Source organism: Eucyclogobius newberryi, unplaced genomic scaffold (assembly GCF_026437365.1).
Source record: "Eucyclogobius newberryi isolate DKJ021-1_F unplaced genomic scaffold, fEucNew1.0.hap1 SCAF_2, whole genome shotgun sequence".
Classification (NCBI taxonomy): domain Eukaryota; kingdom Metazoa; phylum Chordata; class Actinopteri; order Gobiiformes; family Gobiidae; genus Eucyclogobius; species Eucyclogobius newberryi.
In genome coordinates, this window is record NW_027315834.1 from 12,836,577 (window position 1) to 12,863,758 (window position 27,182).

The 27,182-nt window shown below is 38.8% G+C and overlaps 1 protein-coding gene across 1 annotated transcript; it reads left to right on the top strand.

The window, feature by feature from the left end:
* The first annotated feature begins 178 nt into the window (after positions 1 to 178).
* Positions 179 to 25,967, top strand: vsig8a (V-set and immunoglobulin domain containing 8a). The gene is made up of 7 exons (XM_072453827.1): positions 179 to 392; positions 6,865 to 7,040; positions 9,384 to 9,588; positions 12,241 to 12,393; positions 13,712 to 13,834; positions 17,911 to 18,052; positions 25,766 to 25,967. Exons 1-7 carry the CDS (start codon positions 305 to 307, stop codon positions 25,965 to 25,967), a joined length of 1,089 nt encoding a protein of 362 aa, XP_072309928.1. The 5' UTR covers positions 179 to 304.
* Positions 25,968 to 27,182: the final 1,215 nt, after the last annotated feature.

Below are 27,182 nucleotides of genomic sequence, written 5' to 3' on the forward strand. Positions count from 1 at the left end.
CCACTCTCTCAATTTGCCTTGCGACTGAAACGCTCTGTGTAAATAATAATCCATGCCAAAGAAAACTGGTGCAAACAGGTAAAACAGGTGAGGCAGGACCAATCAGATGCCTTTATGCTAATGAGGGGGATGTGCCTTGAGTGAGAGGAGAGTTAGTTCTGTTGAGCACTGTTGACCGTAAGAGCCCAGGACTTAAAGCAACCCAGGTTTAGTAGGAATTTGTCCCTTTTTAAAGCAGTTTATCTATCGAATTTTGTGTTTTTTATGCCCAATAAATTTCAGTGTTTGCATTTATTGGGCAAATATGTTCATTTTTGAACAATCATCCTTCGTACTCAAAGTCCCATCTAAGTCTGCGGTGTTCCTGCTATGCACGGCAATTGTGTTTACAGGTAAGAAATGTAAATGACTGTTTAACTACTTTAAATACTTCACAATACACTGTCCGGAAAATTATATATAACTGCCAAGAGCTGTAAGCTAGATTTGCATGTAATAAGCTGCAAATTTACCGTACCCTACATGTGGTTAAAGAAGGTTTATGTATGTGTTTTTTAATTGATGTTTTCTGAAGTATTAACAGCCACTAGGGGGATTACACTTGCACGTATTAGCAGAATATTAGCAGAAAAACAACAACAAAAAACGTTAAAATTAAATGGTAAGCCTATAAATAAACAGTAGCTTCCATGTTACTGTTGTTACAAATGTACACAAGCTGATTTTACTACAACAACAACAACAACCACAACCAAAAAAGTAGGATTATTGCACAGCCTTTATCCCATGCATTTACAAAGCGGTCCCTATGGTGGTGTAAGCTTTCTTTGGTTGTCATGGCCACAGGGTTCAGCCAATCACACGTGGACCTCCTCCCGTCCCCAGACTCAACTCAAACACATCCACGGGGAGGAAGACTTACAGGTGTTTGTTTTGTTGTCTTTTCTCGTCCAAGGCGTGGCTCATTCATTGTGAAGTGGCTTTTGTGTGAACTAAAATCGAGGTGTTTGTAAAGGAAAGAGGATACTGTTGTTCGGGATCCTTGTCAATGGGACTAAAACGACGACAATTATACAAAAATGAAAGGCGTGTTTATGCTCCAGTTCCTCTTTTTCATGTTCCTTGTGGGTTCTGATCAATTATTGACATTTTTTAAATACATATCAACAAAATAATGGTTGAAATATGATGACTTCTATACAGAGAATATTTACAAATTAAAATCAATCAAATACATTGTTTATTATTTTTTTACACTTTTATTTAATAATTCCACAATTGTTATAAAAGGTATTTGCATGTGCGTTTGTCTGTATGGTATAATAATTGTGATTATATTGTCGAATAGTCTTTAATAGTATTTAATAGTATTAATAGTACTAATGGTGGCAGTACTTTTTGTATATATCCTCCTCCATAGTGTCCAGTTTATAACATATTTTCTTGCTTTTAAAAAATGTTATTATTTATTTATTTATTGAGTTCTTTGGGTAACTTTTCCCCTGCTCGTTTTACTTTCGCAAATGTCTTAATTTATTGATGCGTAATTTTACATCAGTTCCTCCTTTAATGCCAACTACACACTCTAAGTACAACAAAGTATTCTGTAGATTAACATTTTTGACCACAAACTTGTATCGTGGCGTTTAGGCTCACAGTTCTGTCACCTGCGTCCAGCCATGACTACCATGAAACGATGAAAGCTGATGACGGTTGTCAAAGCGATTTGCAAAAAAATGTGTATATGCTGCGTATAACGACCACCTGAACCGCACAAATCGTCGCGTGGACTGGGCCCTGGTCTTATATCCCTGGCTTGGCTTGGCGTGACACATTTAGCCAGTCAGAGAAACACATGGTCAGTCTTTATCGAAACAAACATGACGCTTTACGTGTTTGTCAAAAAAATTTAAATTCAAATATTGGATGAACAAACAGAGTAAATAACACAGACCTGAAAACATCTCATTTCTGCTGACTCAAGCTAATGAGCTTATACTTTCCAACGTGTCACTGGAATAAACAAACCTTTTGACACGGCTCTGTTTGTATTATATTCAGAAGATTTCAGTTTGGATCTACCAGGAAATGTACTCCGTGCCTTCTTCTTCCACGCTGCTCTTATTCAATTTATTTATGGGACAAGGTTAAAGTACTTGTTTGGAAGTAGCTACTATCAGCGGTTTGTCCTCACAGTAGCTTGAGTTCCATGAAAATAAAGTTACTATTTGAGCTAAGTGGACGTTCATTAAATGAGGCAATGAACAGCGAGCTTTTGAAAATGCATTAGCGTGGGAAAAGTCCAGCGGCTGTTTGTGATTCTGTGACTCTGCCTCCGCACACAGCAGTAGAATATTGAAGAGCGTTCCTGCCAACACCTGTCACTGAAGGCTACCCTGGTAACAGCTCGCAAACCTTTCTGAAAAACAATGCATGGCAACATTTTCAAGCTGAGCAAGGGATTTAATGTACCTTATCCCCACTTGTTCCTCTGCAGTATTGTCAAGTGCAGAGGTTCTTTAACATTTTACACTAAGTACCACTAAAGAAAGGATTTGGCTCATACATCTTTGCCGCAGTAGTTATACCTGAGAAATGACTCAAGGAAAAAGTGCCACCTTAGGACCACACGTACCACCAGTGATATACTGTATGTACCTGAGTTTGACTTTGTTTTGAGCAGGAAAGACGGAAAATAAAGGAAGTAGTGCTGACATGTTATCAAAACATAATAAACAGTTTTTTTTCTGACAGTACATTCGGTTAATAAAATAAAGGTGTTGTCATGTATGTTAATTTGTGAAGCAATAAATAGTGTTTAAATTAGACAGTTATAGAAGCCGACCCTGGAGAGTGATGTCAGTGTCAAGCAAAAAAGATATAAATAGCTGGATTCAGTATCATTTCCATGATATTGGTCGATATCCGGGTCGGGCCTTTATAAGACCATTTACTGGCTGATGTTGGCACAGAATGTCTCATCATTATTAATACAATTCTCTTTAGTATTGGATGGAATCTGCAGTTTGTATCGCAAACTCTAAAGCAACATTTGTCAGAAAAAATGTATCGAATAGAAATCCAAGAAATAGTTTTTCAAATATTTTAATTTTTTCTCTCTTTTCCTTAACTTACAATTTTGGGTCTGTATTGACTCTCCAGCCCACGAGTATTAGGGCCATTGCAAACAAAAAAACAACAAACTCATAACATTTGGATATTCAAATCTTGAGTGGACAAATCTGCGCTACATGAGAGTGACTGACGAGTTCACGCGAGCGAGAGTTTATTTCTGATTGAACAACAGGATTAAACATTCACTTTTGTTTTACTTTATTTCCCGAGAATTATTTCAAGAGAAATTCCACCACAGGACTGATGTTGAATCTTTCAAAAATGTCTACAGAAATGCGAATCACGCAGATGGCGATTGGCTTATATAAGTCAAAAGTTAAGACAAAGTCCCACAATAGATGTCAAACTTTATAATGCAGGCCTTTTATTCATCACATATCATAATTTCCCATGTGCAGTTTCCCCCTGGGCACTGGGCAGGACAACGACCGCCCTGAGAGTCACAGCCTCAGCAGGTGATGGAGTCTCGGAGGATTTTACCAATAATCTTCTCCCTCAACTTTGGCCTCTTCACACTTCTAAACTGTGTACAAAGTCACCGTTCATTTGAGTTATTTGCATAGATTTTATAACACAGTAAAACCGCGCGTACTTCAGCGCAGTGGGTGGGCATGTGGCCGGGGGGCCAGTGCTCCAGACCCTGTACCGCGGGGTCTGGGGCCGGTGCTCCAGACCCTGTACCGCGGGGTCTGGGGCCGGTGCTCCAGACCCTGTACCGCGGGGTCTGGGGCCGGTGCTCCAGACCCTGTATCGCTGTACTGTACAGTATTATGCTATTTTTCGAAGCAATAGAGGAGCAGAGTAAGTGAAAATATAACACCGAGGCTCCTCCACCCGTCTACAGCCCTTTTCCAAGGTTCACTACGGTTACGCCACGGAGAAAGTAGAGGGTTAATCCAACATTTTGTGAATAATGCATAACAGGAGAGGTGCTGCTAAACTGCAGTGGTGCTCTGTCTTGTAATCAGCGCACACGTGGGACTACATTTTAAAGGCCAGGAAACACTTTAATGTCAGGCTCTTATGAGGGCCTTATCTTTTGGCCGTGGTGAACATTGACACATTGGCCCCAAAATGATTAAATGTCATCGTCATATTTGGAAAATTACGTTTTTATTTACACTACGACATTATTCTAAATTTACAACTTTATTCTAGTTAAAATGTGACTTTATTCTCGTAAATGTATGGATTTTTACTGGCTTTCACTTTAATCAAATAAAATTATTGGCAAAATGTTACAAGTTTATTCTTGTAGTGGCCTCATATTTTTTTTATTTGGAATGGCCCTTATACTCAGTCGTACCAGCCACAGTATAGACTCCATTTGAAGATGTTTTGTACCAGAACTTTGAAAGTTTTTTTCTACATTTTTATGATGGACACTCACACTTCAGAGCCTGGAGAAAAACACTTTACTGTGGCTGGTGTGTGAAAGCACCTCCAGGTATTGAGTGGAGCAGCAAAAACACTCAAAATGACCCTGGAACTTCCCTTCGCTGTAGTGGACGGCCTGGTGCTGGAATTTGATAATGTCTTACTTTCAGGTGCCTGTGTACCTCTATGTGAGAGTCAGAAATAAATCCACAAACATTTAACCATACCTTTTTTGGGGGGGATTGGCTCCACGAACCAGTAATATAAATGTTATATTTCAACAATCACGCATTTGGAATTTATTAATGGCAAAATATTTAACTTTTGCTTATTTATGTTGACAGAGAAGACATTGAACTTTGCGGCAGTTATTACAGAGATATGAAGTGTAAACCAGGTGGAAAATCTGCACTCTAACCTGAGGATTCTGATATGCTGATATATGTTATGCTGTAAAACTATATATTTATGCACATTTATTGGGGATGTGGAGCCGTATTTATGTGGTTGAACGAGGAGCATATTCTATCATTTGAGGAGATTCGAGACAACAGGCCTACACTCAACAACATGAAATGAAATGGATGCACCGTGGAATACGGGACATTTTTAAAATATGAGGTACCGTACCGTAGAAGAACATAGGTACCGGGGGAACATAGGTATAAAAGTATAATGCCCAAAATGCTTCATGTGCACAATAAAGAGTAACGACAACACAGAAGTACAAACATTACTGGAGATGCTCTGGTACACTTGCTTTATTTTAGTTTTTTACCTGTGCCTCTTCCACTTCTTTATTATTGACCAGTTTATTTGATGTTTTTTTTCGTTGGTTACATCCACAATTTTAAGAAGCCCTGCGAGTCAACTGCTATTTTGATTTGTACTTTATGAAAACAAATTGAACTGAATTGAACAAGGAACTCTGCGAGATCTACCGCTGTCCCTAGTGATTATGTTGTTGCAATAGTAAAACGAATACTATATTTTGTAAAAAAAAATGTCCCACTCACAGTTGTTGGAGTATGTCTAAAAAAAAACTACCGGTATTGTAATTGTCTGTAGCCCCATATGATAAATGATTTGTACTTTCTTAGGTTGATCTTAGGTTTAGGAAATGCTAAAGGTGTAACAAACTAGCATAATATAAACAAAGCACAGGCATATTGCGGGAACATAACTGATGTATAGTGGCCATTCAAACAGTGATAGTAACGTTTCTTCTCTAAAACCGTTGCTTAGTTAAAACTTAACCATGTGTCTGCAGCCAGTGAGTTCCATTTCTCTAAAAAAAGACTCTTCCCACAGAATAATATAAATTAGATCTGCTTTGGGCCTATTATTACAGTAATTAGTTGCAATTACAGTTAATTACAAAGAGTCATGAGTATGTTACGTTCATGTGTTCCTGTACTGTGAATAGAATTATGGTCTGAGACAATAATAAGCTTTACTTTTGCCAGAGAGCATTTAAGGAATGCTACTGTCTGCATTCAAACTCAAACAATATGAACATCTGCGTATAATCCTTCCATCACATGCATACAAAAGAATGATGACGTGCACCGTGTACAGAAGAGTATAGACAAAGTGTTATCTGTAATATTTTTTTACATGGGTTGGGTACTTTGAATTTACTTCACTGCACAGTATTTAGAGAAGGTATTTTAACTTTCTACAGCTATGAATTGGTTTGAAGTATAGAACTATTGAATTTGAGTGAAAATTCCTTTTGGCAGTTAACATGTAAAAGACATATATTGTTTCAATAAAACATTATAAAGTGTAATTAGAAAGCGAGGACATTTACTTTATTTTGAAGGAGTGGCAGTTGATGGTGCAGTTGATGTGGGGAAATCAGTGGAGGCGTTTGTGGACTTCAGGCCACAGCCCCCCACAGACTCCCAGGGACGACAGGGGGAAATCAACATATTTTCCTATATTGTGATATAAGGCATCTTTCCTTGTATTTGTCAATGTAACTTTGTGCACTGTCCCTGTAACAATAAAATACAATACATACATTAGCATAACATTTTGTTGACAAAAACTACATTGGATTTCAAAATGAGCACTGGCTCATAGTGGTTACACCTGATGAAAAGGAAGCAGAAGAATGAAGAAAGAAATTGGTTGTGGATGAAAAGATATTGTATTGAATTAGTTAATCAGTTTATATTTGTCAAATGCGTGTCTCCCTCAAAAATGTGAATTGCATCCTACAATTGAAATATAAATTCCCAATCCACTTGCCTAAAGCAAATTGAAACAAAGTATTTATTTTGAAAGTCCTGCAAATGTAAGTTATTCCTTTTGCGTAATTGCGTACGTCTTCTGCTTGTGTTGCAGAGTTCTGGGATGCGTGGGCCGTGGAGCTGGTGGACAGTGGGCCTCAGACCATGATGAAAGCCCAGGGAGACACTGTGGTTGTGGGCTGTAAGTTCAAGCTTAGCCCTGTTGACACTGGCGACCTGGACATCGAATGGTCCCTAATCAGCCCGGACACAACCCAGAAGGACCAGATGGTAAGAGAGGGATACATGGAGAGTGTTTTCTCCTCTGCAGTACTTTGTAATAGTGTTGTTGAGTTGAATTCTTGGATACTAGAATAAATGCACATGATAGGTTGTATTCACACCGTATTCTTCTATTATCCGTGCTTTTTCACAATGAAAATCCTCCGCGTTTTTGGTCTTTATAGTGTTTTTGATGTATAAACTCCGGGGAATAAAAGTTCTTTGTCTGGGCGCCTTAAGTGGAATCAGAGATGTTATTTCTTGTGTAGTTGTTCCCACAGACATTCATAGACTCAAAAGTCTCTATCTCTGCCCATTGCTCAGACTTGCTCACACACAAATGAATGGTAAAGAAAATCCCCAAAGGGTTTGGGTCACACCAGCCAAAAAATGCATAGTAGAGAAGAAAAAACATACATAAGTCTGGAGTATAAGCCACATTTTTGGGGAGAAATTTATTTGCTAAAATCCAAGACCAAGAACAGACATTTCATCTTAAAATGCAATTTAAAATAATAACAGATTAGAGAACATGGTGAATAGGTGTACGTATGCTAACGCTAACACCTTCAGCTACATGACGCACAGACAGAACTGTGGTAAGTGTCTGGTATGTTAATGTAACATATGAACAGTTATTCAGATAACTATAGCATAAAGAACATGCTAACAAGTTTACCAAAGCATCAGTTTTACCCCAAATCACTAAATCCATTGAATTATTCTTCCTCTGTGTCACTTCTAAACAACTCCCCAAACTCCGGAGGTAGAAGAAGTGCAGATTCTTTTTCTGTGTCGCTTAGAGCCTAGAGCGCCCTCTTGTGGTTGTCATGTGAAAATAACAAATAACATCACATTATAAGTCGCACCCTGGCCAAAACTATTAAAAAAAAGGTTCAACTTACAGTCCGGAAAATACGGTATACACAATGTTTACTTCATGATATTTATTGCATTTATCTGGTCTCCTCACCAATAAAATAAAGAGTCTCACAAGCCTTTAGCTCGAAATAGTCTTACATGCGAATTATTACTAAAATAAAACATACTGAGCAGTGACTTTTAACAAGGGCTCACATACATGTAACCCAGTGCTAACAGCTATAGGAAAAATACTGACGTCCCTCTCATCTTACCAGACTAGTGGAGTTGCTGAGTAATTGACAGCGTGAATATCCAATGCTTCGTCTACTAGTTTATATGTCTATGAAAAGTTATGTTCTGTTTCTAGAATTTGATGTCCTAATTTCAGATAGAAGGCAGGGCTTATAACTCTATGGGAGATTTACTGTTTTTGCAATCGCAACTGAAAATCCCCAAATGTTGAATCAACATATTGTTTTATTATAAATTGGCTCCATGCACCTGCTCAAAGTCTTTTCAACTGACAAAAATCTCACATTTGTGTTGGAGTTGTTTCAGAACTATTCAGCAAAAAGATATTGAACTTCGTGGTAGAGATATTGTCCATAAACAATAGACTCTGACCTGTTCTCCATCTCAATGTATAATTGGGCAGTTAAGCATGTTTTGATGTCTTAAACCCAATAAAATCCTGGCTAGCTTTTCTCTGCTACTTACAATCTTTCAAAATGTATTTTTCAAAATTATTGTACATTCAGTAAAAATATAGTAACTAAATAGTTTTGGTTGTTTTGACATTTTAACTAAGTTTTGTTCCTTAATTAGAAACATACCTGGAGTTGTCTTTTGTTTCTCTGATGCTGTTACCAGGTTGTCTTCTCTGCTCCTCCTCTGAACCTCACAAAACACTTGTAATTTGTGACATCAAAGGGGTTCAGAGGTGCTGTGTGTGACATAGCTCAACACCAGACTTGTTCTGAGCATCTATGCCATCAAAATGCCTTCCTAACAACTGTTAGCTTTGTTTTGTAACTATGTATGATTGCATTGTCCCTGTCAAATAAATAAATAAAATAAAATAAATTTACATGTCGGGACTAGCTATCTTTTGTTTATTTCCCCATGATAATTCCCTCTGCTGCCAATAGTAAATGCCAAAGTGAAGGTTTAATGGCCATAACAATACAAATATTGTTTGATATGTGTCCTTTAAAGTGGCACCATGTAACATTACTGCTGGGGAGTGTTCCACAGTATGGCATAAAACTGCAGTATAGTAAAGGTAAGGTTTCGTTTAATGCCATACTTTGGAACATTCCAGGTAAATCAACAACATCTCCATAAGATTAGGACGACCAGGCGAGGGATTTACAATCACAAAAGTCAGTTTATGCACCTTAAAGAGAGCAAACCGACCTAAATGTTTCCCTGTGGTGTTGACCCTGAGCTTGTCAAACACATTGTTGACACTGTGTCATTCTTGTCCAGCTGGTTTCCTACAGCGGACTCTCGAAGTACGTCCACTCTGAGACCCTTCTGTCCAAAGACATGAGCTTCTCCAGCCCGGACCCCTCCACCGGAGACGCCTCGCTCTCCATCGCTGCAGTGACCCCGGCCCACACTGGCACCTACCAATGCAAAGTGAAAAAGTCCCCTGGAGTCGACACTCGCAAGGTGTCCCTGGTTGTCATGGGTGAGTCTGGGTTGAGTTACAGCACATGTCACGCGCTTGAATTATTCATGTCGTTTGGACTGTTGTTGTCAAGTAGGTGTAGGTGAACTCAACGGTGAACCGTGACCTCGGCGACCTCGCGTTTCCAAATACAACCATCCGTAAAATGGCCAAAGCGACCTTGAAGAGCCTCTCAGACCCTGTGCTCTCCCTGACACATGTGACACAAGGTTTTAGATGTGAGATTAACGATCCACAACCACTGTTATCCACATTGTCGCCCAAACGTGAACCTACATGGACAATTTGAAGTGCTTAAATGCTTTTTTAAATTAGAATTAAACGCTCCGCTCGTCTCTACCGCTCCATCACAACATCAGCTGATCGTACAACACCAAGCTTCACCAGAAGAGAAGTGTATTCTCTCCTGCCCTTTGCATTTGACGCTGTACAAGGCGTTTTAGGTTATTTATTTTACTATTTTGCTTTATTTCATCTGTAAAAATGCATGTTTTCCAAGTCGTGTAAGAAAGGTAACTTTGATCTCAAAACAAGAACTTACACTGAGGTATTAAGCAGCTCAAACCGGGCTAAAAACATTAACTGACAACCATGTCTGCTCTAAGAAAACATGAGTGTAATAATTAATGAATATCTCTGAGTGATGATGAATGGACAAATAGATCAGAAAAGACTGTCTCTAATGATGACCCATGTACACGCTTCAAAAGTCCATTCGAGTGTTTGAAGGAGGACGTAGTGACGTGTTTGACGCCCACACACTGCGGGAAAAGGCTGAGAGATCAGCTGTCCAACCGACGTGAGTCACGAATATTACACTGACGTGAATCGTTCAACATGAAAACACCAAACGAGCAGCGTGTGAGGGAAAACTCTTACTAAAGTAGAAATGTTTTGTTTTTTTGAGGGTTGTGGGATGGACATTTGTAATTGGATGAAATGTGTGAGAACTTGAGGGACGCTTGGGAATCCCTGACAATGAACAGTTGAAGGACAAATATTCTGCATTATTTGTATTGTATTTAAACGTGCTCTTCAGTACCTTCACGTTTTAGAGATAAACAAATGCTCCGACATGTTGAGGTTCAGAGAAAGGTACAAGTTATTGTTCCTGCAGTGACATGTTCTATGTTGTTAATGCAGCCATTTGTGATCACATCATTGTGATCAGAGGCAGAAATGCCCAGAGCTTTGAATCTACATGAAGCTATGATTTATTTATATAAAGCTATGATTTTTCTACATAAAGCTATGATTTATATAAATCATAGAGATGATCCGAGATCTTCAGAAGATCTAAGAGCTCTTTGATGCGTGACGAGTGTTTTTGACGTTCAGGAGAGGACTTTCTAACAGGATTCATCAAACAAGTGTGAGTGAAGCTAAATAGAACTCCAGGTATTTTTTTGATGAGGGTTAAAACTTCAGTTCAGAAAACTTTATTTGTGCTCAAAGAGGCAATTCCATTTGCAGTCCCAGATTGCAGCATAAAAGAGCACACACAGTTTACACAGGTCAAGTGCCAATGCAACAGAATGGACATCAAAAGATAATCAGTATTCAAGCATAAGTGCAAATGAGGCAGAGTGAGTCATAATGGAAGCACACAGCGCCATCCCAGAGATAAAAGACAAATCATACAATAGACACATAAAAATAATAAAAACTACTGACGCTGCCTAATTACAGCCCTCATGCGGTTTTTAACAGCCCAATGGCAGAGGGAATAAAGGAATTGGCAAATTGGTTTGGTTTTCCTGCTGGGGGTGAGATAGCGCCTCCCAGAGGACACGAGGGAGAATGTGAGGCGAGCTGCTCATGATGCATCGTGCCAGCTCCAGAAAGAGTCAAGGTCGGGCTTCTGCACTCGTAATATCTTTGAACAGGTCTTTACAATGCTCTTCAGACAGTTTTCATCTTTGACTGACAAACCAGAACACAAGTCAGAACATTAGCTTTAACACATTAAAGAGCTCAGTTTGAAAATGCATTATTTTTACAACAGAATCTGTAGATTTCCAGACACAGACAACATTGTTTAGTCTTAACTAACTTAACACTACAGTAGTTAGTTAGTACAATTATTGAGCCATACCTATGTTAATATTCTACTATATACAGCTCAAATAGTGATAAAATATAATATAGTGCAATGGTACACACGATAAACATGAAGTCCCCAAAAACAATGTCTCTAATATTGCTAATTGATATAATAATCTCTAATTGATACAATAATAATACAGGCCTAGTCCCCACGAGGGTCACTCTGATCAACATGTTTTAAGGAGACATACTATGCAAAAGGAGTTTTTTTACCATTAATTTGCTCAAAGTTGTATTTCTATTGATTCCTGCATGTTTGAATAATCCTGTATTGTCCTGCAACTGACGCTGGAGTGCTCGCTGTTTTCACCTACCCCCTATCCCCCCTCTCACTTCCTTGTACTTAGTTGCAATTATTTGACAATTAAGAGTTGGAGTAATACATGTAGGGTTATAAAATGTCACGTAGCCACTTTTCAATCATTAAAACAAAAACAAAAGAAAAGTTAAAGTTTAAGTACCTGGGAAAGTGTCTCCTTTAAGTGTTAAAATATGTGTTCATTTAAGCAAGTGGTAAAGGATATTTTGTGTGTGTGCTCTGTGCAGTGAAGCCGTCAGTGCCGCGGTGCTGGGTGGAGGGGCCCCAGACGGAGGGGGAGCCCGTGAGTCTGCACTGTAAGTCTGCCAGCGGCTCGGGGCCCCTGGCGTACACCTGGAAGAGGCAGAGCGGGCCATCGGGGGTCAGTCTGGAGCAAAAGCGTAAGTCTGACCTCTGCTGGCGACAGGACGCTACTGCACATCAAAGACCCGAGGTGACGTTAGGCAGCGGGTTTGAGCAAATGAGAGAATTATTATTTTTATTTATTTATTCATCATTTTACTGTTCCATTCGTCTCTCCATCACTCTGCATAAAAAAATAAAAGACAGACAACGATTGATATCTGAATTGAAAGATATAAGGGTCATTTTTTTACACCTGAATTAATAATAATAATAATAATAACTTTTATTTATATAGCGCTTTTCAGTGACCCAAAGACGCTGAACATATATAAAAAAGGGGGGGTATTTACAGACAGGGGGGGACAACACGTACAATACACATTAATATACAGATAAAATGAACAAGACAGAAGAAGTAGAGAGAAAAAGATGGTGATGTAACAGGGGGTAGAAGAGTAGGCAATGGGGTAGAGGAGGCTGTATTCCATGCTCATTTCCAGAAACACCATTAATATATGTACTTTTTATATTTGTAATGATTAGTTAATGGGTATTGATTGTTTCTAAATGTTTTGTGGACATGTCTCATCATAAAGTGTTACCATTATTTTATTTTAGAACGTTATAGAATGAAGAAGATATCCCATGACCTAATGCTAGTTCAGGACATTGTTAATAACATTTCATAAATTCAGGCGGGTTGAGTCGCCAGAAAATATTCTCAAGTAAGTTTACCATCACTCAAATAGCAGTATAAAGTATAAATCCAAGAAATTAACAGTTTAAAAAAATGTATTGGGTAAACTATTTAGGTAATAGTAATTGGTATATCACAGGGTCCCTCACCATTCGATGAGATACACGGCTCACAATGCAATAATATCACGATTTTGCAATACATGTGATCATCGATATATTGCTGATGATATTCTACGATACATCACTATTTTTTTAAAGACAACATTTGTCTTTGTTAAACCTCGACAAACTGCACAAACTCAACATGAAATACACCCATTTTAATCATCAAAACGCTCAAAATGACATTGTTGTAATCCGGGGAATCATACCAAAAATGACTCAGCGATTTATCGACGCTGCAGCCCACGATATCGATACTGTATCACCAAATTTAGTATGACAGTATTTAGATATTTTGGCACATCTCTATTCAAATTCAGTATCAACATGAAGCCTTTGCAAACTGTAGACATAAAGAAAAGTAGGTGTAAAGTACAGTCTCTGAAAATGTGTACAGTTTGTTGAAAAAGTGACTTAAGTAAATGTAAATATAACTGAGCTCCACCAACGCTGCATGAAGTATATATCGAATTAGAACTGTGCTTTTTACAGACGACGCCACCGGAGAACTGAAGATCAGCAACCACTCTCAGAGCCACGCGGGACTCTACCTCTGCGAAGTCACCAACGCCGTGGGCTCGGAGCGATGCCAGGTTCACCTCCGAGCCAACAGATGTGAGTCACACGAACGGAGAGCTCCTTGTGTCCGTGCCGAGCCATTCGTGAGCCCCGATACGCTCAGAAAGAAAGGGGATCCCGCCGTGAAGAGTGTCGACGTTATGAGGACAGGAGTGTGGTTCACGGGAAAGTTTTAGTGAGGCTGAAGGTAAAATCATCCTCTTAAACTCTGATGTTGAACCATGACAGAGAAACAACTGGCATTTTCACAGGCATTTTTCTCACTACAGTGTTCTCATTATAGACTATGTGATTGGCTGGTAGAAGAGAAAGAAATAGTGTCCCTGGATGTCTTTCTGCATCTCTGCATAGTGTGAATTTACCTTAACTAGAACAAATACAAGTCAGATACAGGGTTTTTAATTATTCATGTCATCCAAAATATATAAATTGTCAAGAAATTACACATAAATCAATGCTATTCCTTAACAGTCAGAGAACATAATTCAACTTAGAATATAAAACGACACAGAAACGTCAGACTTTTGTGTGGCTTGCAAGGGAGAGAAAGGCGAGCCAAGTCAAGCTGTCATATGCACCCTGATGACTTTCCAATTTCTCTCAGCGTTTCTCCCTCTTACGAGTCCTTTTATTTCACATTTCACACATAATAGGCGGGTCACTTTTCTCATTGGTTAACTCGACATCAAGCATTTTATTTTTACAACTGTCTCTGTATTTTCCTTACAGATAAGAGCTTGGGGAATGTTTACCTAGCCCTCCTCCCTGGGGTAAACATCCTTCTGCCTCCTCTTTACAACACTTTTCACATATGCCATTATTCACACATGCCCCTTTTCCTCTTAGACTAATGATGCAGATAACATTTATCACACAACTATAATCATATATTTACATTTTATTACATCAATTAACACATATTTATAATGGTTTTAAGTATGGAAGATGTCAGTAATTGTAGTCTGTATAGAACTAATGAGATGAAAACAAACTTCTGGACAGTTTATGGATGTAAACGGACCACAGTGGGATTGTATTGGCTTAATCTTAGTCACTGTCTTGTGTGATTGAAATAAACTGAACTGAATATTTCACTTATGAATGAATGAAATGATGCACAGTTCAACAATGTTTACTGTGCAGCCTGACAGCAGCAGGAAGGAAGTATCTTTACAAACGAGGCGGGTTTGGTATTAGTCACCCTCCTCCCACAAAGTGTGGCTGGTGCCGTCACAGTGAGGCCCTCATCAGCGCCCCCTCACTTCCAAACACTGCACTGACGTCACGAGGTAGAGCCAATACCTGTGCAGTGTGTTTGTGAATCCACTCCAGTTTACGTTCCACAAGGATCTACGACAGAACATGTGCAGAACCCAGCTGTCCCTGTGGTGACGAAAACACAGATACTAATCAATACTAAAACTAACACACTAAGTATCGATACTTACAGGACACAGATTATGGGGCATTTTGCTTTTATCCATGTTTACATTGTTTCCTCATCAGAAACATACCTGGAGTTATGTTTGTTCACACAAGTTTGATGAATTCTACTAGAAAGTCCTCACCTCTGAGCCTCCGGATTTGTCATGTCATAGAGCTCAAAGACTTTCTGCCTTGTTTTTAAATCCATAAATTATCGTCAGACTCATTCTAAGCATTTCTACGGTAAAAATTGAGTTGATAAAAACTGTTAACATGCTGGGGGCGAGCCAGGTGTGTTAATATAGATTTGTAATTCCCACTTCTGATCCATATCAGAACTAATAGAAGACACATAATAATATAATATAACCTATGTTTGTTTACAAAAAGTATGATCTGTGGTACCAAAATTGGCCTTTGTTTTGGAATGGAGTTTGAAATTCCAGTGTTGTGACAAAAAACACTGGGATAGTTGGTGAAGAGGAAGAGGGCTAGGACACCTCCCTGAGGGCCTCCACACTGCACATAGTACTGGGCCCACTTTGTAGAGCCAAGTCAAAGTCCAAATGTGCAATTCTAGAGCTGTAATAACAGGATTATGAGGGACACATGGAGCCACACTGTTCAATTCAATATTCTAGTTTCATCAATGCCAGAATATTCCCTGAGGATTTCATGGTAAATAACTTCAACATCCAACTGAAATCCCACAAACTGACAAACTGTGTCAGAACATGCTGTGTGGCATCAAGAGAAACTGTTTAAATCAATAGAGGCACAGATCCTTCCTAGAGTATGAATATTAAATCATCATTACATTAAATATATGAGCTGCTGTCTGAAGAGGCTCGGGGAGCAGATTTGCATAAGCAGCAGGTAATTACAGGCAGCAACAGGTGCAATGTTGGAATGAGAGCTTATCACAGGAGGATGTTCGCTCTTGAAGATTAAGCCGCCGATGGGGTTCTACCAGAGCATTAAAGAGCTGACGGGATCTATTTGGCACAAGGAATGAAAGATATACTCTATAATTATGGAGATGATAGGGAGGAGGATTGTGCATAATTGAAGTAATCAATAGCATATAGTTGCGTATTATAGGTGCTGAAGGTAGAGACATTAAGCAAAATCATTGCTAATAAGAGCTCGAATGAAAAAGCTACAACTGATCAAAATCTTAAAGCAAAAGTGAAAGCCGGAGTTTAGCGTATATTCTTTTGAAGGCTTGATTTTCTCTGGCTGCTAATTGCCCTTTTGAGTCCTAATCTTTTGTCTTTTGTTTCAGATTTGTGATGAATAGAGTGAAGTTTGAATACATCATTAACCCCATTCCATCCCCGTCAGGGACTCGTGTTCAAAATTTTAAAAATGCAGGTGAAATTAAGTTGATCCTAAGACATTTTCAATAATTAACAAAAAAATGAAATAATCAGAACTTTAAAAAAAAAATACAACAAACAATAAGCAACCATTTTTGTTAATGTTATTTTGCTTCTACAAAACTGTAACTTCTGTAAATAATGATCTATGTTTACAAAACGTGTGTATATCGGATTTTGGGGTTCCGATATGATAAAAGGATGTTGGAGGTGCCATATAAATGCTGATATATTTAGTGATTATTATTATGTAAAATAAATAGTTTAGAGGCAGCTGATTATAAAATGTGTGTCAGGCTCTATTCATTCTAAATTGGGTTCATTAAAGTGACATTTATTGTTATTCTGCCCCTAACAGTGAATTTTAAAGGCTTTGATCAAAAGTAAGTTCTATGTTAGCTTCTGGTGTGATCAGTGCTGAAGTTTACTTTTCTTCTTAGTAGTTTAGTTCAGAGTTTAAATCCAGCGCCGCCTCAGTCCGAGCCGTGATTGGTCAGAGCGACACAAACAGGAGCGTCACTCTGGAGCTTCTCTACGACATCTCAGACACGACAAAATTACTTCACAGACACATGTAGTTGTGCAAAACACTGGGGCATCGTGCCACGGGTCAATTCAAATATCTGGACAGGGCACTGCTAGTTTAAACCTGCTGAGAGTCCTTTGGTCCTGCAGCGAAAAAAATCCTCAACGACCCAGAAAGCATTTTCCCGTAAAGAGCAAAGTAAAAACAAACTGCTCGTGTTCGGCTGAAAGGGTAAAGGTCACATACAGCTTTAACGGATATTGTAGCGATTTTTGCCTATTTTCAGGTCATTCGTTTTTTTTCTAGGACACAACCTTCACTTTGATTGGTCAGAGCGGTCACTTGACTTTATTTCCACACAACTACTGCACAAACTACCGGCTGTAGCTGGGGCTAAAGGCTAAAGTGGCGAAATGTGCTAGCGACCGAGCAAACTCCATTGACTTGAATGGACGTCTTGCTCCCTGGGGCCGATATATAGGTCAGGCCCTAGTGTACAGTTAAACAAACAACTAATAACTAAGAAAATACAAATATAAATGTCATTAAACCAAGCTGTGATATCACTTCATTATCTGAATGGTTATCACTTACCACAACAACATTGATTATTTATATTTTATGATATTCTGTGGTTGATTCCACTTCAAACCAGCCTTGAGTCTCTGAATTATGTTATTTTGTATTGTAGTGTTGCACTTTAATTTTGCCTTCAATTTCCTTGATTTCAGAATTTGGAATGTGTTTGTTTAGCTCTTAAGATAATGATGATGCGTCCGCAGCGGCCAACAGAGCGGCGGTGATCGTGGGAACGGTGATCGGCTGTATCCTCCTCATCCTCATCCTGCTGCTCTTCATCGCCGTGATGTACTGGAAACTCAGGGGCCGCCACAGATATGACAAAGAGCTCGCCAACGACATCAGGTACACAGCACACGCTCTCCACGCCACGCAGTCAGAACATGTCACAAACATGTCACTGAACATGTCACAAACATGTCACAGAACATGTCACAAACATGTCACAGAACATGTCACAAACATGTCACAAAACATGTCACTGAACATGTCACAGAACATGTCACAAACATGTCACAGAACATGTCACAAACATGTCACAGAACATGTCACAGAACATGTCATAAACATGTCACAAACATGTCACAGAACATGTCACAAACATGTCACAAACATGTCACAAACATGTCACAGAACATGTCACAAACATGTCACAAACATGTCACAGAACATGTCACAAACATGTCACAAACATGTCACAGAACATGTCACAAACATGTCACAAACATGTCACAAACATGTCACAGAACATGTCACAAACATGTCACAAACATGTCACAGAACATGTCACAAACATGTCACAAACATGTCACAAACATGTCACAGAACATGTCACAAACATGTCACAAACATGTCACAGAACATGTCACAAACATGTCACAAACATGTCACAGAACATGTCACAAACATGTCACAAACATGTCACAAACATGTCACAAACATGTCACAGAACATGTCACAAACATGTCACAAACATGTCACAGAACATGTCACAAACATGTCACAAACATGTCACAGAACATGTCACAGAACGTGTGACAGAACATGTCACAGAACATGTCACAAACATGTCACAGAACATGTCACAAACATGTCACAAACATGTCACAAACATGTCACAGAACATGTCACAGAACATGTCACAGAACATGTCACAAACATGTCACAGAACATGTCACAGAACATGTCACAAACATGTCACAGAACATGTCACAAACATGTCACAAACATGTCACAGAACATGTCACAGAACATGTCACAAACATGTCACAGAACATGTCACAAACATGTCACAGAACATGTCACAGAACATGTCACAGAACATGTCACAAACATGTCACAGAACATGTCACAAACATGTCACAAACATGTCACAAACATGTCACAGAACATGTTACAGAACATGTCACAGAACATGTCACAGAACATGTCACAGAACATGTCACAGAACGTGTCACAGAACATGTCACAAACATGTCACAGAACATGTTACAGAACATGTCACAAACATGTCACAGAACATGTCACAAACATGTCACAAACATGTCACAAACATGTCACAGAACATGTCACAAACATGTCACAGAACATGTCACAAACATGTCACTGAACATGTCACAGAACATGTCACAAACATGTCACAGAACATGTCACAGAACATGTCACAGAACATGTCACAGAACATGTCACAAACATGTCACAGAACATGTCACAGAACATGTCACAAACATGTCACAGAACATGTCACAAACATGTCACAAAACATGTCACTGAACATGTCACAGAACATGTCACAAACATGTCACAAACATGTCACAAACATGTCACAGAACATGTCACAGAACATGTCACAGAACATGTCACAAACATGTCACAAACATGTCACAGAACATGTCACAAACATATCACAGAACATGTCACAGAACATGTCACAGAACATGTCACAAACATGTCACAGAACATGTCACAGAACATGTCACAGAACATGTCACAAACATGTCACAAACATGTCACAGAACATGTCACAAACATGTCACAAACATGTCACAGAACATGTCACAAACATGTCACAAACATGTCACAGAACATGTCACAAACATGTCACAAACATGTCACAAACATGTCACAGAACATGTCACAAACATGTCACAAACATGTCACAGAACATGTCACAAACATGTCACAAACATGTCACAAACATGTCACAGAACATGTCACAAACATGTCACAAACATGTCACAGAACATGTCACAAACATGTCACAAACATGTCACAGAACATGTCACAAACATGTCACAAACATGTCACAAACATGTCACAAACATGTCACAGAACATGTCACAAACATGTCACAAACATGTCACAGAACATGTCACAAACATGTCACAAACATGTCACAGAACATGTCACAGAACGTGTGACAGAACATGTCACAGAACATGTCACAAACATGTCACAGAACATGTCACAAACATGTCACAAACATGTCACAAACATGTCACAAACATGTCACAGAACATGTCACAAACATGTCACAAACATGTCACAGAACATGTCACAAACATGTCACAAATATGTCACAGAACATGTCACAAACATGTCACAAACATGTCACAAACATGTCACAAACATGTCACAGAACATGTCACAAACATGTCACAAACATGTCACAGAACATGTCACAAACATGTCACAAACATGTCACAGAACATGTCACAGAACGTGTGACAGAACATGTCACAGAACATGTCACAAACATGTCACAGAACATGTCACAAACATGTCACAAACATGTCACAAACATGTCACAGAACATGTCACAGAACATGTCACAGAACATGTCACAAACATGTCACAGAACATGTCACAGAACATGTCACAAACATGTCACAGAACATGTCACAAACATGTCACAAACATGTCACAGAACATGTCACAGAACATGTCACAAACATGTCACAGAACATGTCACAGAACATGTCACAGAACATGTCACAAACATGTCACAGAACATGTCACAAACATGTCACAAACATGTCACAAACATGTCACAGAACATGTTACAGAACATGTCACAGAACATGTCACAGAACATGTCACAGAACATGTCACAGAACGTGTCACAGAACATGTCACAAACATGTCACAGAACATGTTACAGAACATGTCACAAACATGTCACAGAACATGTCACAAACATGTCACAAACATGTCACAAACATGTCACAGAACATGTCACAAACATGTCACAGAACATGTCACAAACATGTCACTGAACATGTCACAGAACATGTCACAAACATGTCACAGAACATGTCACAGAACATGTCACAGAACATGTCACAGAACATGTCACAAACATGTCACAGAACATGTCACAGAACATGTCACAAACATGTCACAGAACATGTCACAAACATGTCACAAAACATGTCACTGAACATGTCACAGAACATGTCACAAACATGTCACAAACATGTCACAAACATGTCACAGAACATGTCACAGAACATGTCACAGAACATGTCACAAACATGTCACAAACATGTCACAGAACATGTCACAAACATGTCACAGAACATGTCACAGAACATGTCACAGAACATGTCACAAACATGTCACAGAACATGTCACAAACATGTCACAGAACATGTCACAGAACATGTCACAAACATGTCACAGAACATGTCACAAACATGTCACAGAACATGTCACAAACATGTCACAGAACATGTCACAGAACATGTCACAAACATGTCACAGAATGTGTCACAGAACATGTCACAGAACATGTCACAGAACATGTCACAGAACATGTCACAGAACATGTCACAAACATGTCACAAACATGTCACAGAACATGTCACAGAACATGTCACAAACATGTCACAGAACATGTCACAGAACGTGTCACAAACATGTCACAGAACATGTCACAAACATGTCACAGAACATGTCACAGAACGTGTCACAGAACATAGAACATGTCACTGAACATGTCACAGAACATGTCACAAACATGTCACTGAACATGTCACAGAACATGTCACAAACATGTCACAGAACATGTCACAGAGCATCACTTTTAGACATGTTATGACCATTGTTTTATGTCAAAACACTTTCCTTCTCCAGCAGCTGATTGGCCGATCCATCTGTGTCACTCGATTTATAACTGAATTGTGTATGTTGTGCATCCTTTGTGCTTGGATTGGCTTATATATAATAATAATAACATATAATAATTCACATTTTCTAACTTTAAATAATGTCTACATTTGGAAAACTTTACACCTCCACCTCTGTTGCCAATTTAGTCATTAAGAGCGCCCTCTGTTGTCTGCAATAGGAATGAACAATGAAAAAATAAAGCGACATAAATATACTGCATGTTAATATTGCAATTGCGATGAGATTTGCAATACGGGTTGAAAAAGTAGGATTATTTTCAGAGTGCACTTTGTGAACACGTCAAGGAGCGTCAACATTTGCACAAAAAAAGAAAAAAAGACCGGAATATGAACTTATAAACGAATACACAAATTTCAGAATATGTTTGTAATGGTCTAAACTACAAGCAGCAGCCTTATATTATATTATATTATACTATATTATATTATATTATATTATATTATATTATATTATTTTATTTTATTTTATTTTATTATTTTACCGGCATTTTTACATTTTATTTATTTTTGTATTCTATTTCATTTTATTGTGCAGCCCCAGCTTCAGCCTTGACCAGTACATGACGTAGCGGTTACTCTTCTTTAAAGGTGAAATCCTGGACCTGTGTTTGATATTAAAACAGTCGAGTTCAGCACTGCATTAGCACCGTTTGGTGAACGGTTACACTCTGCAATTTTGGAGCCAACTGGGAAAAACGACCGGCTTTTGTTCCACTGAGAAGACGCTTTGTTCTGTGATGGTGCAAATTCATCTGACTTGGTGCAAATTCTGCTCCAGGGCCGGCTTTTCTGCTCTGAACAAATATTTCCAAAATAACTGAAATTGATGACCTAAAATGCTGGTTCTTACCTTGTGGGAGGAGAGTGCGGCGCAATGATGGCGGACAGACACGCACAAAATCGTTCTCTCCCATTTTGAGCTGTAGGGCCATTGCCAGCAGTGGTATTTTCTGCTCACACATGTCACTTACTGGGGCCCCACTAAAGCGTAAACACTGCAATTTGGGAGATGAGTCACGGTTTGTGTCAAAACTGCACCTGGGTGGAAATTGCAGCATGAAATGGAAAAATAAAAGTCCGCCACATATTCACAGCCGTAATGGTTATGCTGTCATGAAGTGTTTGCAGATGTGTCCCCGGGCTGCGCGGCTCCTGATGGTTTGATGGATGGGTCAAATGCAGAGGACAAATTTACCTACGGGAACAATAAAGTGTATCTATGTCTCTGATCAGGCACATTTTTAAAATACTACATTTACAAGCAGAAATGGTCATTGTTTGCTAAACATCTTTTGTCTGCTATAGCTTTATAATCTCATTATTTCATATTATATTTCAGCCTACGAAGCTGTCAAACTCACCACAGCTAAAGTTACATGATATATACCGTATTTTCTGGAGTATAAGTCGCACCAGCCAAAAAATGCATAATATAGACGAATATAATATACAAGTTGCACTGGAGAATGAAATGTGTGAAAATAACAAATGATATCCCTTATACTTATACTCCGGAGCGACTTATAAGTATAAGTATATAAGTATAAATATAAGTATAAGTTGCACCCCGGCCAAAACTATGAAAAAAGGTGCGACTTATAGTCCGGAAAATATGATACCCCTTTTCCACCAGGAGTCTGGTTCAGTTCCGTTTTGAACCAAATAGGGGCTGGAGACTGTTGCTAGCATTTATTTATTCATTTATTTGTTTTTTTTCGACTAACTGATCCTTAGCTTTTCCTGTATTCAAGCTAAGACTGACTTTATTTTGCCTTTTCCATTACTTAATTAAAGCAAGTGCAGACTAAATGTAGTTTGAATGGTTTTGAAACGGGCACTGGCTCAGAACTAGGACCAACAACAGCTTGGTGTAAAACGGGGTAACTAATATATGAAGTAATGAACAAAAATAACATAATAACTCATGTTTAAAGTGTGTGGCAAAATGTACTAAACCATCATTATCATTATTGCAAGAATACACACAACAAACCATCGTCAAAGCCCTGCAAAGGTAATAACCAGCACTAGAATTCAGTTTGTCACACATTCTGCACCGCGCTGGGCCTTGAAACTCCTCCTCGGGCGGCTCCTGTTGTGCTCAGATGCCACTTGGAGCCGCGCACGTACACAAACAGTGAATTTAAAAGGTTTTGCGGTGCTGAATGCTGGCAGCAGAATGGATCGGAGCAGACAGGGCAGCGCACTCGTTTTCCAAGCGTGCCAGAAGAAATCTCTACCTCGCTGAATAATACCCTGGCCATGAGCAGAGGAGGGGAACGGGAGGCGATTCTGCAGCTGAGTCTGACACAAAAACGGCTACAACAAACTCCAAGGCCATCGCGGATACATGCAGTTTTATTCATGGTGTGTGTGAGTGGAATAGTAACATTGAGCTCAATGTGTAGTGAAGCATTGGCATTGTTGGATTGATGTGAAATGCCACAAGGTTTGGCTCATTCTTGCCTGTTTCACTAACTATTCATTAACCTGAAATAACAGAATTGAGAGTTTGATATAAATGCAATTTGTGTCAGGTTTTCTCACTGCACCTCTCTTCTCCTGCCCCACAGCTCTCCCACTCTTCTCTTCCCTCTTCCTCTCAGTTGTATACACTGTGTTTCCCGTTTACAGTGGGACAGGTGAAAAACTGGTGCTTTGCCACGCTGAATGAGGCGTGATAAGCAAAAAAAACATGCCAATTAAACAATAAAAATGACGTGGGACTGAAAAACATTGCAGACTTTTGCAGAATGAACAGACAAAGCATTAAACTCTGAGGTAAAAACAAAGGGTATTGCATTTTGTTATGAATAATACAAATATATTCTTGAGAGACGTGCAGTACAAATAGGATTGAATTGTCGGATAATGCACTAAATGCACAAACTTTCATCACTGAGGTCATTATTCAAACTGTAATGATTATTTCTGATGATTTAATAAACAGACGTGCCTTACCCCCCAAAAAATCATCATGGGGTAAATCAAAGTTAGTTCTCTGGGGTTAAACCTGCGGTGGTGACGGTAGTTGGATCAGTCAGTGGTCACATTTTGAAAATTTGGGTTGAACTGCAGCAAAAAAGGTGTTGATTAGCGGATTATTCTAGTGGGAGTGAACAAGATTTAAAAAAATAAAGTAAAATAAAAATCACACAGTCAGGGTCAGTGGAGGCAAGTTTTGGGAGTTGAAGAGGTTTGCATGGTGTCTCCATGGAGATAGATACAACATACCTCCAGGCACAGCACAATTCCATCGTCATGGAGACGGGCAACAATACAAGAAAAGTAACAAAGTGCCCCCTGAAAGGACACACATCAAGAACAAGTTATTCTGAGCGTTTTAACTTCACTTATCATCACATAACACATCATTGTTCCTTCATCCAAACTACTTGGTTGTATTTAACTTGATTTAAGTCCTCTCTCTCTGAACTTCAGAAAACACGTTGTTCCAATCGCATGTCGAGGGAAACCTACTCTTTCTTTATTAAAACCCACTGCTGCCAGTAGATGGAGTGCTAACACTAAATCCCGTGCCACTATATAATAACTACATCTTAATTTGCTGTAAAAAAGCATGAACAAACCTTAATTCATAATGAACATATAGTTTGTTAAGCATGATTCAGTCTTAGTAACTACTTAAGGTTTAGGTTAGGAATTAGGGTTAATGTATTAATTATTAGAACCGTTTGACCACTATGTATTACCGGTAAGTCTTTAGGTAGAGTGTAGTTATAATAAAATGTTACCCGAAATCCTAATGATACATTCTCTAACGTTACCACTATAAAGCACATTTAAAGACCAATAACCGTTCAAATATCTCATGTCCTTCAACACAACCCATTTCCTTCCGTTACAGAGAGGACGTCCCGCCTCCGGAGAGCCGCCCGGTGAGCCGCAGGACCACCCGGAGCAGCGGCCCCTCCCACCACGTGACCTATGACCCTTTGGGGGGCACGGAGCTCAGCTGGTCCGACGACGTGCAATCTGACCTGCCCTCCAGCAAAAACCAGGTCTACACCCCAGTCCAGTACGACAGGAAGTACGGATACGCAGTCTGAGGCGTGAGAAAGAGGACGTTTTCTCTCACTCAAGTCCAGCTTTTCAAGACAATTATGGAAAAACTGCACAAACTGATATATTAATTAGTTATGGATAGTTTTGAACAAGAAGATGGTTCTGCTGCTGCGGGTGGCTGGGAATTTATTGTTGAAAGTCAAAAGCAGGCGAGAAGTTGACGAGTATAATTTAAATTTGCTGTATTTTCCGCACTATAAGGCGCACTTATTATATGTCGATTTTTTATTTTTCATATATAAGGCGCATGTATTACACAAAACCGCTCCCAGGTTAGTAAAACTCAACCAGAATTAATCCATATGTAAAGCGCACTGTAGTTTTTTGAGTTTTAAGTGCGCCTTATAGTGCAGAAAATACGGTAAACTTGCAACACAAACTACAAGAAAAAAGGTAATTATTCTGAATAAAATGCTAATAATCCAAGCAAAATGACAATAATCTGAATCTATAAACAACATGACTGAATTTTTATATTTTATTTCCCCTGCTGGTCTGACAGTTTGCCATTTGCTTGTTTCCTGTGAATGTTGGTCAGGCTTATTGTTTTTTTTTACAACAGGTGTTTTATTGTTTGATTTTCTAACCGTTTCTGTTTGTTGAACCCATAATTCCGTGAAAACCCTGCGAGCAAACTGCTGTTATGATTTTGGGCTCGACACTAGTTCAATAAATTGCGACTGGGTTTCATTTTCCAACAAAGAGAAAGTTTTGGAAAAGATGAAAAGAAAATTAAACCTTCCTCCTGACAAATTGTACAAATTCATAAGAAATAATAGACTAAGAATCAATTGTAGTAGTGCCCTTTATAGAGATTTAGTTTGAGAGGTTGAAATGAGTGATTGTGTGTCCACTTTTCTTTTTAGAATAAACCTCTGAAAGACCAATTAAAGAACACTTTCCTCCAAAGGAAATTCAAATCTTTGCAAAATATGCTCGAGTCATTGAGAATAATGAAACAGCAGAGTGACTCGGAACAGAGCACTTATTTCACTTTTTCTTTTGGCAGTGAAGTCTGAAGGTCAAATATTGATATTCATCCAAAATTGTGGCTCAAAAGCTCAAAAACACAATGAAAATTACATGTAAAAAAGAAAAAGAAAAAAAAAAAGTCCGTCTGAGATTTCAAATTATTTTATTTTTAGCATTATTGTTATTGAAAACAACTTTTGAAAAAATATTTCTCCAGACAATGCATT

Bases quoted from the DNA above. Each gene is read 5' to 3' on its own strand.
- vsig8a (XM_072453827.1), top strand. From the start codon at position 305: ATGTTCATTTTTGAACAATCATCCTTCGTACTCAAAGTCCCATCTAAG. The intron at 9,589-12,240 runs GTGAGTCTGGGT...TGCTCTGTGCAG, and splicing joins GGTGTCCCTGGTTGTCATGG to TGAAGCCGTCAGTGCCGCGG. The intron at 18,053-25,765 runs GTACACAGCACA...CTTCCGTTACAG, and splicing joins GAGCTCGCCAACGACATCAG to AGAGGACGTCCCGCCTCCGG.